Source organism: Lycium barbarum, chromosome 10 (assembly GCF_019175385.1).
Source record: "Lycium barbarum isolate Lr01 chromosome 10, ASM1917538v2, whole genome shotgun sequence".
Lineage (NCBI taxonomy): Eukaryota > Viridiplantae > Streptophyta > Magnoliopsida > Solanales > Solanaceae > Lycium > Lycium barbarum.
Window position 1 is genome coordinate 2,412,636 of NC_083346.1, and position 13,199 is coordinate 2,425,834.

At 35.7% G+C, this 13,199-nt stretch overlaps 3 protein-coding genes across 3 annotated transcripts; all 3 read right to left on the reverse strand.

The window, feature by feature from the left end:
* Positions 1–1,047: 1,047 nt before the first annotated feature.
* On the reverse strand, positions 1,048–2,297 carry LOC132613669 (auxin-responsive protein SAUR68-like). Its single transcript, XM_060327805.1, has one exon. The coding sequence runs from the start codon at positions 1,789–1,791 to the stop codon at positions 1,345–1,347; it is 447 nt and encodes a 148-aa protein (XP_060183788.1). The 5' UTR covers positions 1,792–2,297; the 3' UTR covers positions 1,048–1,344.
* Positions 2,298–3,810: 1,513 nt separating this feature from the next.
* On the reverse strand, positions 3,811–4,472 carry LOC132613670 (auxin-responsive protein SAUR68-like). Its single transcript, XM_060327806.1, has one exon. The coding sequence runs from the start codon at positions 4,366–4,368 to the stop codon at positions 3,925–3,927; it is 444 nt and encodes a 147-aa protein (XP_060183789.1). The 5' UTR covers positions 4,369–4,472; the 3' UTR covers positions 3,811–3,924.
* Positions 4,473–5,137: 665 nt separating this feature from the next.
* LOC132613673 (PHD finger protein MALE MEIOCYTE DEATH 1) lies at positions 5,138–9,266 on the reverse strand. The gene is made up of 4 exons (XM_060327809.1): positions 8,971–9,266; positions 7,958–8,201; positions 7,121–7,865; positions 5,138–6,775 (listed from the first exon to the last, which is right to left on the reverse strand). Exons 1-4 carry the CDS (start codon positions 9,263–9,265, stop codon positions 6,002–6,004), a joined length of 2,058 nt encoding a protein of 685 aa, XP_060183792.1. The 5' UTR covers position 9,266; the 3' UTR covers positions 5,138–6,001.
* Positions 9,267–13,199: the final 3,933 nt, after the last annotated feature.

A 13,199-nucleotide genomic window follows, 5' to 3' on the forward strand; every position in this document is an offset into this window, starting at 1 on the left:
TAGCAGTAGTCCACAGTCCCTTTTTGTACACACAAAATATTATTTTCAATCACTGTCATTCACTTTCGAGTCTTAAATAATTTCGGGACTTCATTCCTTTTACACATTGATTTCTTGATTCCCATACTTGAATATGACTAAATCCTCCGTGCTTGGATAAATTTACTTACGTTGGACGGTCCAATTTTCCTAATACAAAAATGCGGGATGTTATGGAGTCAGATGGAAACTCATCAGAAAAAAATTATTGCTGGCCAAATTTCTTAATTATAAAGAATGAATAGGTAATGATAATGTCTAATACATGTCCAAAATCCATGTGGTAACGTGGATAATATGCCACCCCTCCAATTATTTTAATATAAAAAGTAAAATCATAAGATATAATCTCATACACTAATATTTTAATATTTCTTTGAAATACATAAGCTTCCAAAACTTTTGTTATTGAAATATCATATCAACTTAAACATACACGTATTTCACAAAAACTAATACATCTAGAAATCATGTTCGTCAAATTATAATCTTTCCTCAACCTAACATCAAGAGTACAAATTATTGTACTATCAATTCTCATAATGGAAAAAGATAGCTTTTCATAAGAGAAAATAATTTATGTACCCATAACAAATAAAATCTCATTTTCTAAATGTCCTCATACCGCACACATAATTAAAAATGTATCCCAGAAGTAGTAACAGTAATAACTATAGAAAATCATGCTTATCAAATATCTACTAAAAGGGGTTTACTTAAAAGAAAATACCATATCAAGACCATATATAACAGTTTCAAAATTCATCAAACTTATTCCGTTACTAATGTCATTGAACTCGTACACTTTCCAACTTGTGAAAACGCGAGATGTAACGTAATGGAAGCTGAAAAAAGCTAACATGCATTTGGATTTGAATGACCTGTCATCAGAAACAAAAAATTAAAATGGTGGCTCAATTAATGTCATGTAGGAATTAGGAATAACCACTGAGATTTGTTATACTTTCTAAATGGTTGTTGAAATTTGCAGCTTTCTTCAATCTATATTGATCAAGTATGAAATTTAACTGCAAAGAGAATCTGAAAGAGGAACATTTTATTTTTTCACTTTGTTTGAACTCTTTACAATGAATTTCCATGTCATTTAGACTTGTGTTGGCGTGGTTCGTATATCTGCAAGTTTTGATGGACAAAGTTGATTGCCTGCATTAAAATAGCAGTACTACCCCAAGATGAGAATGTTAAAGCTCTATTCCATCTGTAACAATAAAATGTTTCAGTTGTCTATTCACCTGCTATACAATCTATTTTGAGCTATCACTTACAGAACATGATATCAATGACTCAATAAACAAGAATCTGTTGGTTTCCACTTTCTTGGTGCAAATAAGAAGTTGAAGTGCAACAACATGAAGGAATTGAGAGGAACAATGCTTTGTGAAGATCTCCAACAGCTATGTCTTTCTTTATTAGCGAAATGATGTAGTCCATGAAAGCTGAATCACAGGGTAATGTAATAGGGCCAACACTTGGTAGCCCAAACTCTTCTTCAGACACGTTTAGAAGTTGCGCAATGGCCTCATTTTCAAGGTAAGCCAAGGGACACACATAGCGCCTTTGATCAATTGTATAGACTACAAAGTGGCCTTTTTCAACTATAGAGGATGAGGATGTACTGCAACTGTCTGTATTAGTTTCATTTCTTGGAAATGAAATCCTCTTCCTCTGCTTGGCGGCGAACTTTTGCCATCTCTTGACCATGGTGATGAGTTTCTTTTTACTGAGCATCATCTCTTCTCTGGAAGATTGTAAAACAAGAAATAAAACTAGAAATTTAAGGGACCTTAAAGGACAGAAGTGATAATGCTTGTTTTAGGATGAAAGACTCATGAAAGGGGGATTATTTATACAAGAGGTTGTAGACAGGCCTTGTAGTTAGAGACGAAGTTTTGCTACTAACAATAAGAGGAAAGCCATGTGCTGATGCCTGTTGTTCATGTAAACATGGGGCCATAAATTGGTGATAAGTTCATCTCTTCACTTTGGTTGGCAGCAAATTGGACCTATTAGTTAAGCTATCAGCTCACACCAGTGCCAGTAATTTGAAACCATTGAATGAAGAATTTCTGGTAGAAGGCAAAACCATGTGCTGCTCCCATCTGTTAGTTATTTGAAACTACAGAGAAAACAAAGAAGGTTTAGCAGAAACTTTTTCATTCATATCATATTCCAAAAGGCATACATACATATATCTACATAATACATTTCAAAAGTTAGTAGGACACCTTACTTATCCAACCACTATTGTCCTTTCCTACTAGACGCATTCCACAAAACAAGGAGCACCATTCCTTTACAAACTAAACAAAAATATCAAAATAGGAAATGTTAAATTTAAGACTATCCAGAAAAGTCTCATTTTTCTAACACCATCTTGGTCGTGTAGATAAGGGATCTTTTAATTGTCATCTTGGCTTCTTGTGTTACAAAACCACATCTTTAAAGTCAATGTATCTTTTGAGTAAAATTTGTCAACAGTGTTACTCAGGGGCAAAAGATTTTGTAATTAGTTCAATACCTCTTTTTTCTTTGGTGGATAGCTGTACATGGGAAGAAAGACAAAGATCATTCATTACAAAATACTGTAGTTTATGCATAAGAAACAGAATTATTAGAACTGGAATTCAATAAAACCAAAAGAATAATGCTCAACTTATACTTTCTTTTAGTTCTGTTAGATGGGAAATATAGCCTAAAGTCTTCTATTTGAAGTGCATGGTTCTTTTGTTTCAGCATATCTGAATTGTAGCCCTCTTTTGGAAGTTTACCTATTAGTTAAATCAAGCAAGTAGCTGTAAAAAAGTTATAGAGGATGGACACTGGAGGAATGGTTATGTTAATTTTGGTAAAGCGAAAATCATGAGTTAACACTATCGATAGTGCTAAAACAAACTAAGCAATTAGCTACCTAAGATGTTGGTCTTTTGCAATTAACTCAATGAGACTTTTTTATTTTACTTTTTTTTTTTTTTTTTGTTCTTTGAGTAGGGGATTGATCAGATAGTTCCACAAACCCGTATTTGGTGCATACCCTTCTAGATTTGAAGTATCAGTGTTTCTTGATTTCATTCAGGATAGCTGGATGATAATTTTTTACAGAAGTTGGCCTTTGAACAAAGTTTACTTTTATATTATTTGAACATCATAGTTAATGCAGCTTTTTAGATGACTTTCTTTTAGATCAGAAATTCCACCATATCCTGTTATCCACTTGAATGTGATATTCATACTGCCACTTCAATAGAATAAAATGGAAATATAAAAGGGAACGAGTGTTAATTCAAATAAGCCTCTTGCAAGCCTGCATTCAAGTTTCGAACATTTCCGGGTAGAGCTGCTAGCTATAGTTCTAGAAAATTGTAGTCCTGGATATGTATTAGTCAAAAACCAAAGCGTTGGATCCCAAGTTCATTGTTGCTCACTGCTTGTTTTGTGAATACTTTTGAATCCCAAAAATTGACTGCATAAAATTTGTTCGTACTGAAGATATTTTTGATGTTCTAAACAGTTTGTATGTATTTAAGTAGATAGGATCCCAACTTGTAATTGGCTTTACTTTTGAGGGGAACTACACAGTTCTATGTAGTATACCTGATAATTTCTATATAACTGTTTCCATTCTCAAAAAAATTTGTTCGTACTTCTCTGTTATTCCTTGTCTCTAAATATTGCCATTGTTAATGTAGTCCCATTTGAATTCATAGGACTACTAGAAAGCGAATAGAAAGAAATTTGTTTTCTTAAATTATCAAAGAATAATAGAACAATCTGGGGGGAAAGATGGAGCTTTGATTAATAATTAGATGTTAATATTATATACACTTTGCTCATCATGTATCCATTACAAATTGTATCACAGTTAGCTTAACAAACTAGCAATTGTGGATTCCTTTGTTCTTGAAGGTGTGAATCTGATGAGCATCGGCTGGAAGTGAGTGATACAAGCAAAGCGTTCTGAAAATCCGCAGCTACACCTCTTTTGAGGAGTGATATGATGTAGTTCATGAATAGTGCATCACAAGGTAATGTGATCGGGCCATCACTCGGAAGTCCAAACTCTTCTTCAGACGTGTGCAAAAGTTGTCTGATTACCTCGTGTTGAAGATAAGACAAAGGAACCACAAATCGCTTCTGATCAGTTGTATACACCACAAAATTCCCTTTGCTAACAAAAGAAGATGATGTGCTGCAACTCTCTGCATCATGGAAATTGGATCTTGGAAAAGAGATTCTCTTCTTCTGCTTGGCTGCAAACTTCTGCCATTTCCTTGCCATTTTGATGAGTTTCTTAATACTGATCATATTCATCTCTTTGGGATATTTGAAAGAAAAAATTTAATGATCTTTTAGAAGGTTTGAATAAGTGCTATCTGCTTGATGGTTAAAATGGTTCATGGAGGCAACTTATTTATAGCTGATGCTAGAGAATGAATTTTAATTGTAGCTGAGGCTACTAATCTCAGTTGCCAACTTGAGATAAGTAGGCAGGCAGAATCATGTGCTTTGTCTAGTATGGGACCTTAAGAGTTGTGGACATGGCTGGTTGTCTAGTTTTAGGCATTTATTCAATTTTCTGTCACCATATCTTTAACCAAGTAGTCCAGGACTAAGTCATCAACTTCATCCATTCTTGTGGCTTCTATTCGTGAGGCTGTCTTTTGACAATGACAGAGTAGGCAAAACCATGTGAAACTTTGCCATTGTCTCTCACTAGTTGGTATGAAACTTACCGTTAAACTTATATATATACTTGGACACAAATGATTTGAGTAAAACACATAACCAGATTCAGAAAAACCTTCCATTTTCTGTGCGAAATAATTCTTGTTCTTTATTTTCCTTCACCATTTAGAGTTAACAAATATCCCTTGAGACAATGGGTATCAAAGTGACTCCATTTATTTAGGCTAGTCGAATCGTAAGGAGGCCTTTAACATCTGGAGGTGTTCCAAAAGGGCATTGTGCAGTATATGTAGGAGAGAGCCACAAGAAGTGATTTGTGGTGCCAATATCATACTTAATCCATCCTATATTTCAAAAGTTGCTCACTCAAGCTGAAGAAGAGTTCGGTTTTGATCATCCAATGGGTGGTCTCACAATACTTTGCAAAGAGGATGTATTCATCGATCTCACTTCCCGCTTTAGGAGATCATGAGTTGGATCATGGTGCAAATTCTTCTGCCCATGAGATTTTGTAAAGCAATAGGATTAGAAATGAAAAAGAAGAGATTGTAGAGAGGGAACTTTCACTGTATAGTTGAGAACCACAAGAACCTTGGAGGAACCACCACCACCACCACCACCCCCCCCCCCCCCCTCCCCCCAACCCAATCATGTCAATGTAAGACTGACAGAAGTTGTATTTCTAATTAATCAATCTTTAGTCTTATTTGCAAAGACAATTCCCTTATTACAGTCGTGCTGCTGAACAAGTATTTAAGCAGCTGCTGCATGCCTATAGCTGCACTAGTATGAAGAAGAGTAGTGCACTAGGGAATGTCATTCAACGTAAAAAGAATAATTCGAACCAAAAAAAAAAAAAAAACAAGATTTTTTGTATGAGCATCTCACTCAGAATCACCTAAAGTTTTCTGGAAGGTCCACAGATATAGGCCACCCGACATTCATAACTAGATTTTCAATGCTAGAAATTAAATGTTGTAGTCATCCAGGGCTATATATACAAGTACATCAAGCAGAAAATTATAGCCTCTTCTACATTCTTTCTAATCAAACAGGTAAATGGACTTAAAGTTCTGAAAGACATGTGTAAAGAAGCAGGAGATACACACTATATATGGATCATCATTGATTATTCGATTTGTCCTTGAAAGAATCGTGTTACTCGCGTATAACAAGAGAAAAGAATTACAGATAAACTGCACAATTATATGACTATATGATGATTATCCTTTCTATCTATACAAATCTTGTCCTAAATTCAGTATATCATGTCCATGCCAAGTTGAGAATCACAAGGCACTAGTGCAGTAGCCCCATAATGACCAAACACAAAGCTGTTTTCTGCTCTTGGTGGTGCAAGTGAATTACAGCAGGCCTCACACACAAACAATGGTGGGACAGCCTCAGAATCCTCGATGCCACAGCAGCGAGTATGCTGCCATATCTCACATATATCACAGGAAATCATCCTTTCACCGTCATCATCCCGGGCCCCACACCTACAGTTCACCTTCCAGGTATCAGACCCTCCTTCATTCTTCAACTCACTGTCCAAATCCAACCCAAAACCCCTCACCCAAAGTTCTGACCCTGACTCAACTATCCCAAATAGCACTTCATTATCCTCCAAATGTTCCATCCCTACGATGTCCGTCACCATCAAATTGTCCATAATGCAGTAAGTATCCCTCATTGCAGATTCCACCGCTTTCTTAAGATCACCAATCGTTGAATGTAGCGGAACTTCAACTACTTCGCCAGGGGGATGTCCCTTTGTAAGTAAATCTTCCAGGCCAATACAACTTGGCAAAATGCAACAAATGAACCTCAACAAGCTGTCATCCGGATCATCCCTAAACAGCCATTCCTTCACAAATTGCTTACTATCCAAAACTGTCCTCACAGCAAAGTTCATCACATCAGATTGCCCGAAGCTCAAAAGCAGATTATTATACAAGCAGAAAACATCAGTGTGCACATCTGTTCCAGGATTAACATAATAGTCCTGGCACCTTGACATGTTGCCATATTCCTGCAAACAAAAGGAACGTCGATGTTGAGACAACTCATAGCAAGGAAACAGCTAATTTTATTTAGATAAACAAAATTCAGATCTTGTTGAGTTACATAAAAAGTCTCATATCAGGTGTACAAGAGCATCCAAAGGGGTTACAAAAGTTTTTTTTGCTGGTCGAATGTTCAGATTCATATTGCTCATTTAGTTGACTGTATTGTAATCTTTCTTGATTAAATCAGTAGATTTAGGGTAAAAGTGTATCCCTTAGGTACTGTACATGCACCTTTTGATGCATACGGTTCAAAATATTTGTGAATCAATGTATGTCACCTTCATCAAGGAGGAGGAATTCATGGGTACCTTTTCTTGTTCAGGCTGATCACAATTTCGAAGTTCCTGAATCGTGTACTCCAAAACCCTCGTGGCTCGGTTCACTGCACGACGAACTACATAGCCTCCAACAATCACATTATTCATTGATTTCAGTACATAATCAATCAACCCTGTATCACCAATGTGGAGACGAGCAGCATCCCGAGCTTCTTGCCTGCTCATCCCACAACTCCCAAATCTGTTTGTTGCTTCTCTCTTTTCTCTCAACGCATCAACAATCACATCAGCAGTAAACTCAAGTCTTCTCACTGGCCATCTACTGTCGAGAGACGCTGCAACATTCGAAAATTTTCTGTACCTCACTGATTTTTCAGACCTGTTTAGTGCAGCATTTCTCAAAGAACGGGCTCGTACAACAGGAGCAACATTTGGCTGCTTCTCCTTAACTGAATTGCATGACTTGACAGCTAGCATGAACCTGAAGAGGTCGCGGATCGTGATCAAAGGAGTGTTGCTTAAACCTCTATAGGAAACAATCATTTGCTTCATAACATTGGATTTGCTGGTGTATCTGAAATCATCAATCACTTGATCGAGTTCAACTGAGCTGAGCATTTCTATAGCTTTTTCATAGTTATGTTCCATTATCCCAAAGCTTCCATGGCTAAATTTGTAACTCCACCGGCCAAACCACGTATGCCCATAAGCAACCCCATATAACAAACGCAAATCCATCAAATGCTTCTTGGATACATCTTCAACAGTGATTTTCCTATTTAAAAGAAAACAGATGAAAATATTGCGAGAACTTAACTCATACAAACAGAAACTGATTTCTTGAAATTAAAGAGAATTGGTCATTACCGAGCTCGGAAGTTAGTGCAAATGCGATCCCACAGGTCCATGACTTCACGGCCAGAGAGAAATTGCGATCCACCCTCAATTCCATTAACGCAAATCAAATGCCCAAATCCATTAGAATGAATCAAACCATGCAAAATATGAGTTTGATCATCAAAAACACCATCATCAAGATGCTTGTTCCATTCAGAATCAGCAGGTATAATCAAATGATACTTCTTCTTTGACACAAAATGATGACTCCAACCTGAAAACATAAATTTCTCAAATTCCTTAAACCCCATACACTCCAAAATTCAAAAAAAAAAAAAAAAAAAAAAAAAAAGAACCAAAAAAAAAAATATATATATATATATATATATACCCAAAACCCATTAATCCCAAAACTCAACAGAAAAAAAAAAAAAAAAAAAACCCAAAACCCAAATTCAAAAATCAACAAAATGACCCCAGAATTCAAGTTCAAAATATCTAAAGAACGACGAAATTCCCAAGAACTCAAAAAAACTCAACAATTTCCCAAACCCAAAAGTTCTTATGCACTAAAAATGTAGACCAGATTGGCATTTCTTAAACCCATAAACCCCAAAATCCAAGAACGGAAAAAACTCAACAAAATCCCAAAATAATTCAAAAAGCTATAAAACAACCAAAAGGGTGTCCAAATTTAACACTTACCAGCACATCTACAATGATCACAGACATTTCTATCAGAACTCTTCACATTTTCTTCAATTGTGTAAAGAATAATCACAATGCAACTAAGATTTCTCAAATTCCTAAAACCCCTTAAACCCCAAATTCAAGAACTCAAAAAAAACAACAAAACCAAAAGGTTGTCCAAATTTAACACTTACCAGCACAATTTCTTCAATGATGTAAATATGAATTACAATACCTATGTTCTTATGAACCAGAAATGTTGACCCATAAACCCCAAAACTCAACCAAAAAAAAAAAAATCCAAATTCAAGAATCAGTAAAACAAAAAAAAGGGGTCCAAAAATAACACTTACCAGCACATCTACAATGATCACAAAAAGTCCGAACCGAGCTCTTGACATTCTCTTCAATGGTATAAAGTGGAATAACAATACCTCTCTTCTTATGTACTAAAAATGTAGACCAAATTGACATTCCCTCAACTGTATACTCTTCAAGTTCAGCACATTCTTGAAGAAATAACCGAATATTATCACGAAATGTACCCATTGATGTAATTGGATATCCTGGATCAAGAAAATTTTGAAAACTATAGAAATTTGATCTTCTTTTCTTCTTCTTGTAAGCTTCAAGAATCTCTACACCCATTTTTTTTTTAGCTAAAAAAAGAATTGAGAGTCAATTTTTTTTAACAGTTTGTGTAGCTTTAAACGGTTGAGTTTTTCAGTTTTGGCGCTAGAGATTGTGAAATGACGGGTGTACCCTTGGGTTTAAGGGAATTTAAAATTTGAATTGGGAAATGGACGGTTGTGATGAGGGGTGAAAGGTGTTTGTGGCCGTTGATTTATTTTTCAGTTAAACGGTTTGACTTGAGAAGTGGCGACTAGAAACAGATTAAAGGGAAAAGAGAAATTATTTTGTTTTTTATTTTGTCTGTTTTTAATATTATATATTTTACTACTTTTCTAATTGCTTGTTATTCCATCTGTCCTAATTTATGTGACACTATTCGGATTTGAGATTCAAATGGGACTTTTTTTACCGTAACATTTCATATATTTTTTAAATATTTTTGAATTATGAATTATTGTGATTTATAGTATTTTTTACGTAGCCATGACTTTTTATATTTGCATTTCTTGTTCTTGTGTCGAGGGTCTATCGGGAATTGCCTCTCTACCTTCGGAGGATAAAGTTTGCGTACACTCTACGTCTCTACCCAGTGGCGGATCCAGGATATTCATTCAAGGTGTTCGGAAAAAAAAAAACTAAATATACACTGTAATTTTTTGCCGAGGGTGTTCCAAAGTTAATATATGCACATAAATTGTTACACCCCGTACTTCGGAGAAACACTGTTAAATTTGAATGTAAGAATGCCGAGTTACGACTAGGTAAAACAACTTTGGAGTATGAGGAATGAGGCATTATTAAGTATATTGTTTAAATAATGGATGATTATGATCTTATAAGTCGTAATCGGGAAAGAGTATTTTAAAACACAAGAATATGGTCATTATCATGTATAATAAGTGATAAATATCATGTATGGAGGGTTTCAGAATATTTCGAGATCGAGCAAATTGAAGAAAATAAGTTCGACGAAAATTTGAGAAATGCTGGACAGATATTTAGTCAACTTTGGAGGGGTATATCTCTATGCATATTTGGAGTTTTAAGGCGTTTCAAAAGCCTAAAATGAATTTCGTCAAGTCTAGTTTATGATGCAACAAACCACTCATCGATAGGACGTCGGAGTAGAGAATTATAGACGTTACAAACTGAACTGTCGCGCAGAAACAGCACTGCTACAGCACTGTAGCTACAGTGACGCCGTTTCAGCCCTTATAAAAAGGGGCAAACCCCCATTTTTATCATCTAAAAACTTCTCAAATTTTCCAGAAAATTCAGCAACAAAAAGGGGCCTAAATCTCACATAAAAGTGAGGATTGTGAGTGAAATTTCAAGCTACGAAGTACTAATCGAAGTCCGGGCAACGCATAATCACGAATATAATTTTGTTTGGAGTTAGAGGAGCATGGGAACAAGAAAATGTTGAAGAATTTGCTACTTTCATAAAAGCAAAGTAAGAATCAATTCCTTTTTCTTATGTTATGAAGGTTTGTTTGTGTTGTAGTATGTAGAAATGAGTAGAATTTATGGAAATATGAAAGTTTGCAAAGTGGGTGTGTATATATGTAAGTGGCCATATATGTATATTGTTGTATAAGTAATATGGGTTGAATTTTATGTTGTATTCTAGTTGTGGTTATGGTGGAATTCATATTGGAAATGGAAGTTGAATGACTTTGGTTGAGGTTGGAAATATGGAATATAACCATGTGGTGTATAGAAGTAGAATGGAAATGGATTAATTTTGTTTAATGTGTTAGTTGTGTTGTGGTGAACCTTATGATGTAAATGGAGGTTAAATGGCTTAAGTTGGCATTGAATTGGAATGTAGAAGATTATGTCACTTTAGAATGGTTTTGTGATATTATGGAAATGAAGTTGTTAAGATGTGAATTATGATTATGGTTGATGAAATTGGAAGATGGAAATATGTTATGAATATGTAGGTTGAAGATTTGAAGTTTTGGGTGAATTATGTTTTGGTGGAAAGTTTGTATATTTTGTATATCTTGTGAATATTTCGTAGAAATGATATGAAATATTTCCAAATTATATTGTGATGATCTAGATTAATGATGAATGTGAAACCATTGAGATTAGTTTGGAAATTGAAGTTGAAATGAAGGTTGTGACATTATGTTGGAAAGACAGCTAGTTAAGTTATATTGTGTTTATAGTGATTGTTGTTGTTGTTGATGTTGTTGTTGGGTTGTTGTTGATTGTTTTGGCCGAGTTAAATTCTCGGGGATGCTATATGTATAGGGGAGATGCTGCCCAAATTTCTGTAGGCAATTATGAATAAAGATTGAATACTTAAGGATTGGAAATTGAGAATTGGTAAATGTGACCAATTGCAAATTTTGGGCGAAACGGGAATTGAATTTGGAAAGGCGTAAAGAGCATATAAGGTATGTAAGGCTATCCCGATTCTTCTTTTGGCATGTCCTAGGTGTACTAGGATCGGATTTGAGCCTCGGAAAGTATTCTGCTCATCGGAATCTGCATTTGAAAATACCCCTTTTTCATTCAATGGAATTGAACCCTATAAGTATGCTTTATTGAAAGAATTGTGCAAACTTTCGCAAATTGTCTAGAAAATTATGGAATGTCCCCAGAACCTCCGTAGGTGACTTTATAAGCTTAAAATACGTAATTTGAGCCCACCGCTTCGTTTGTCCCGAGGTGGGCCCACTATTTCCGATTTTACCCTTTTGTGTTTATGACTTGTCTTCGAGCATTTTTTTTTAAGAAATATTCTAACTACTCTTTTAACTACTAAATAAAAATTGTTTTAATATTTCATTAAGCCTTATGAATTGTTTTGAAACTTGGGAACGATCTCAGAAAGATTATGCTTCTGTAACCCATTTTGACATTCGAATTTCACTTACTATGACTCCGTTCGATTTCATTGATTTGATCTGTCATTCGATATGCTTCATTGAGTCTCTGGATATATATATATGGTATTTTTATTGCATTTAGTTTCTCACTACTCCATTCGTGGATGCCTCAATGTTTCCCACACTGAGCCCGGGCCAGGATATGTTGTCAAGCGTATTCCACTGCATTGTTCGCCGTGCCTCGATGTGAGGGGGCAGGTATATATGTACATGGGTTGTGGAGTATGTTGTGCCATGTACACACATTCTGATATGATATGATCTGATATGGCCATCTGATATGATATGTTATGTTACGGGGTTATCCCCTATTCTGCTCCTTATGTGTGGTGGCACCAGCGTCGGGGGGTGGCCACGTTCTGTTTGCCGAGTCCCTTGGCAGGGGCCGGGTATGATATGGTATATGTTTCTGTACACACTCTTCATGTTTTGAAAATATGCATTTGAAATTTCGGATATTACACTCACTTTTTTGTAAGTTCTGTTTCGGTTATGATCTTGTTCCGTAATGGGACCAGGTACGACATATGTTTTCAGCGAATACTATTTATGCTATATGATCAGCATTTTGCTAATCTGGATATTCAGTCCATTTTCTGTATCTTCTGCTTCGATTATGACTTTGTTTACTACGTTCCGTGCTTTACATACTCAGTACATATTTCGTACTGACCCCCTTTCTTCGGGGGCTGCGTTTTCATGCCGCGCAGGTAAAGACTACAGATTTGCTGACCCACCTGCCTAGGACACCTATTCTGCTATTCTGGAGCGCTCTTTTGTCCAGAGCCTATATTTTGGTACAGTCTTCTGCTATCGTATATATGTACATTATTCAGGGGTACGACGGGGCCCTGTCCCGTCTTATGATTCTGTTATGTTCTGTAGAGGTCTGTGGACATACTTGTGTGGGTTCTGTATAAGTTTTGGGATGATATGATCTGTGACAGCCTTATCGGCTTCCGTGTACTATGTCGGTTCATTTATGATAATTACTAACGCCAACTGACTTTTACATTTAAAAATATTCTGCTAATATACTGATTTGG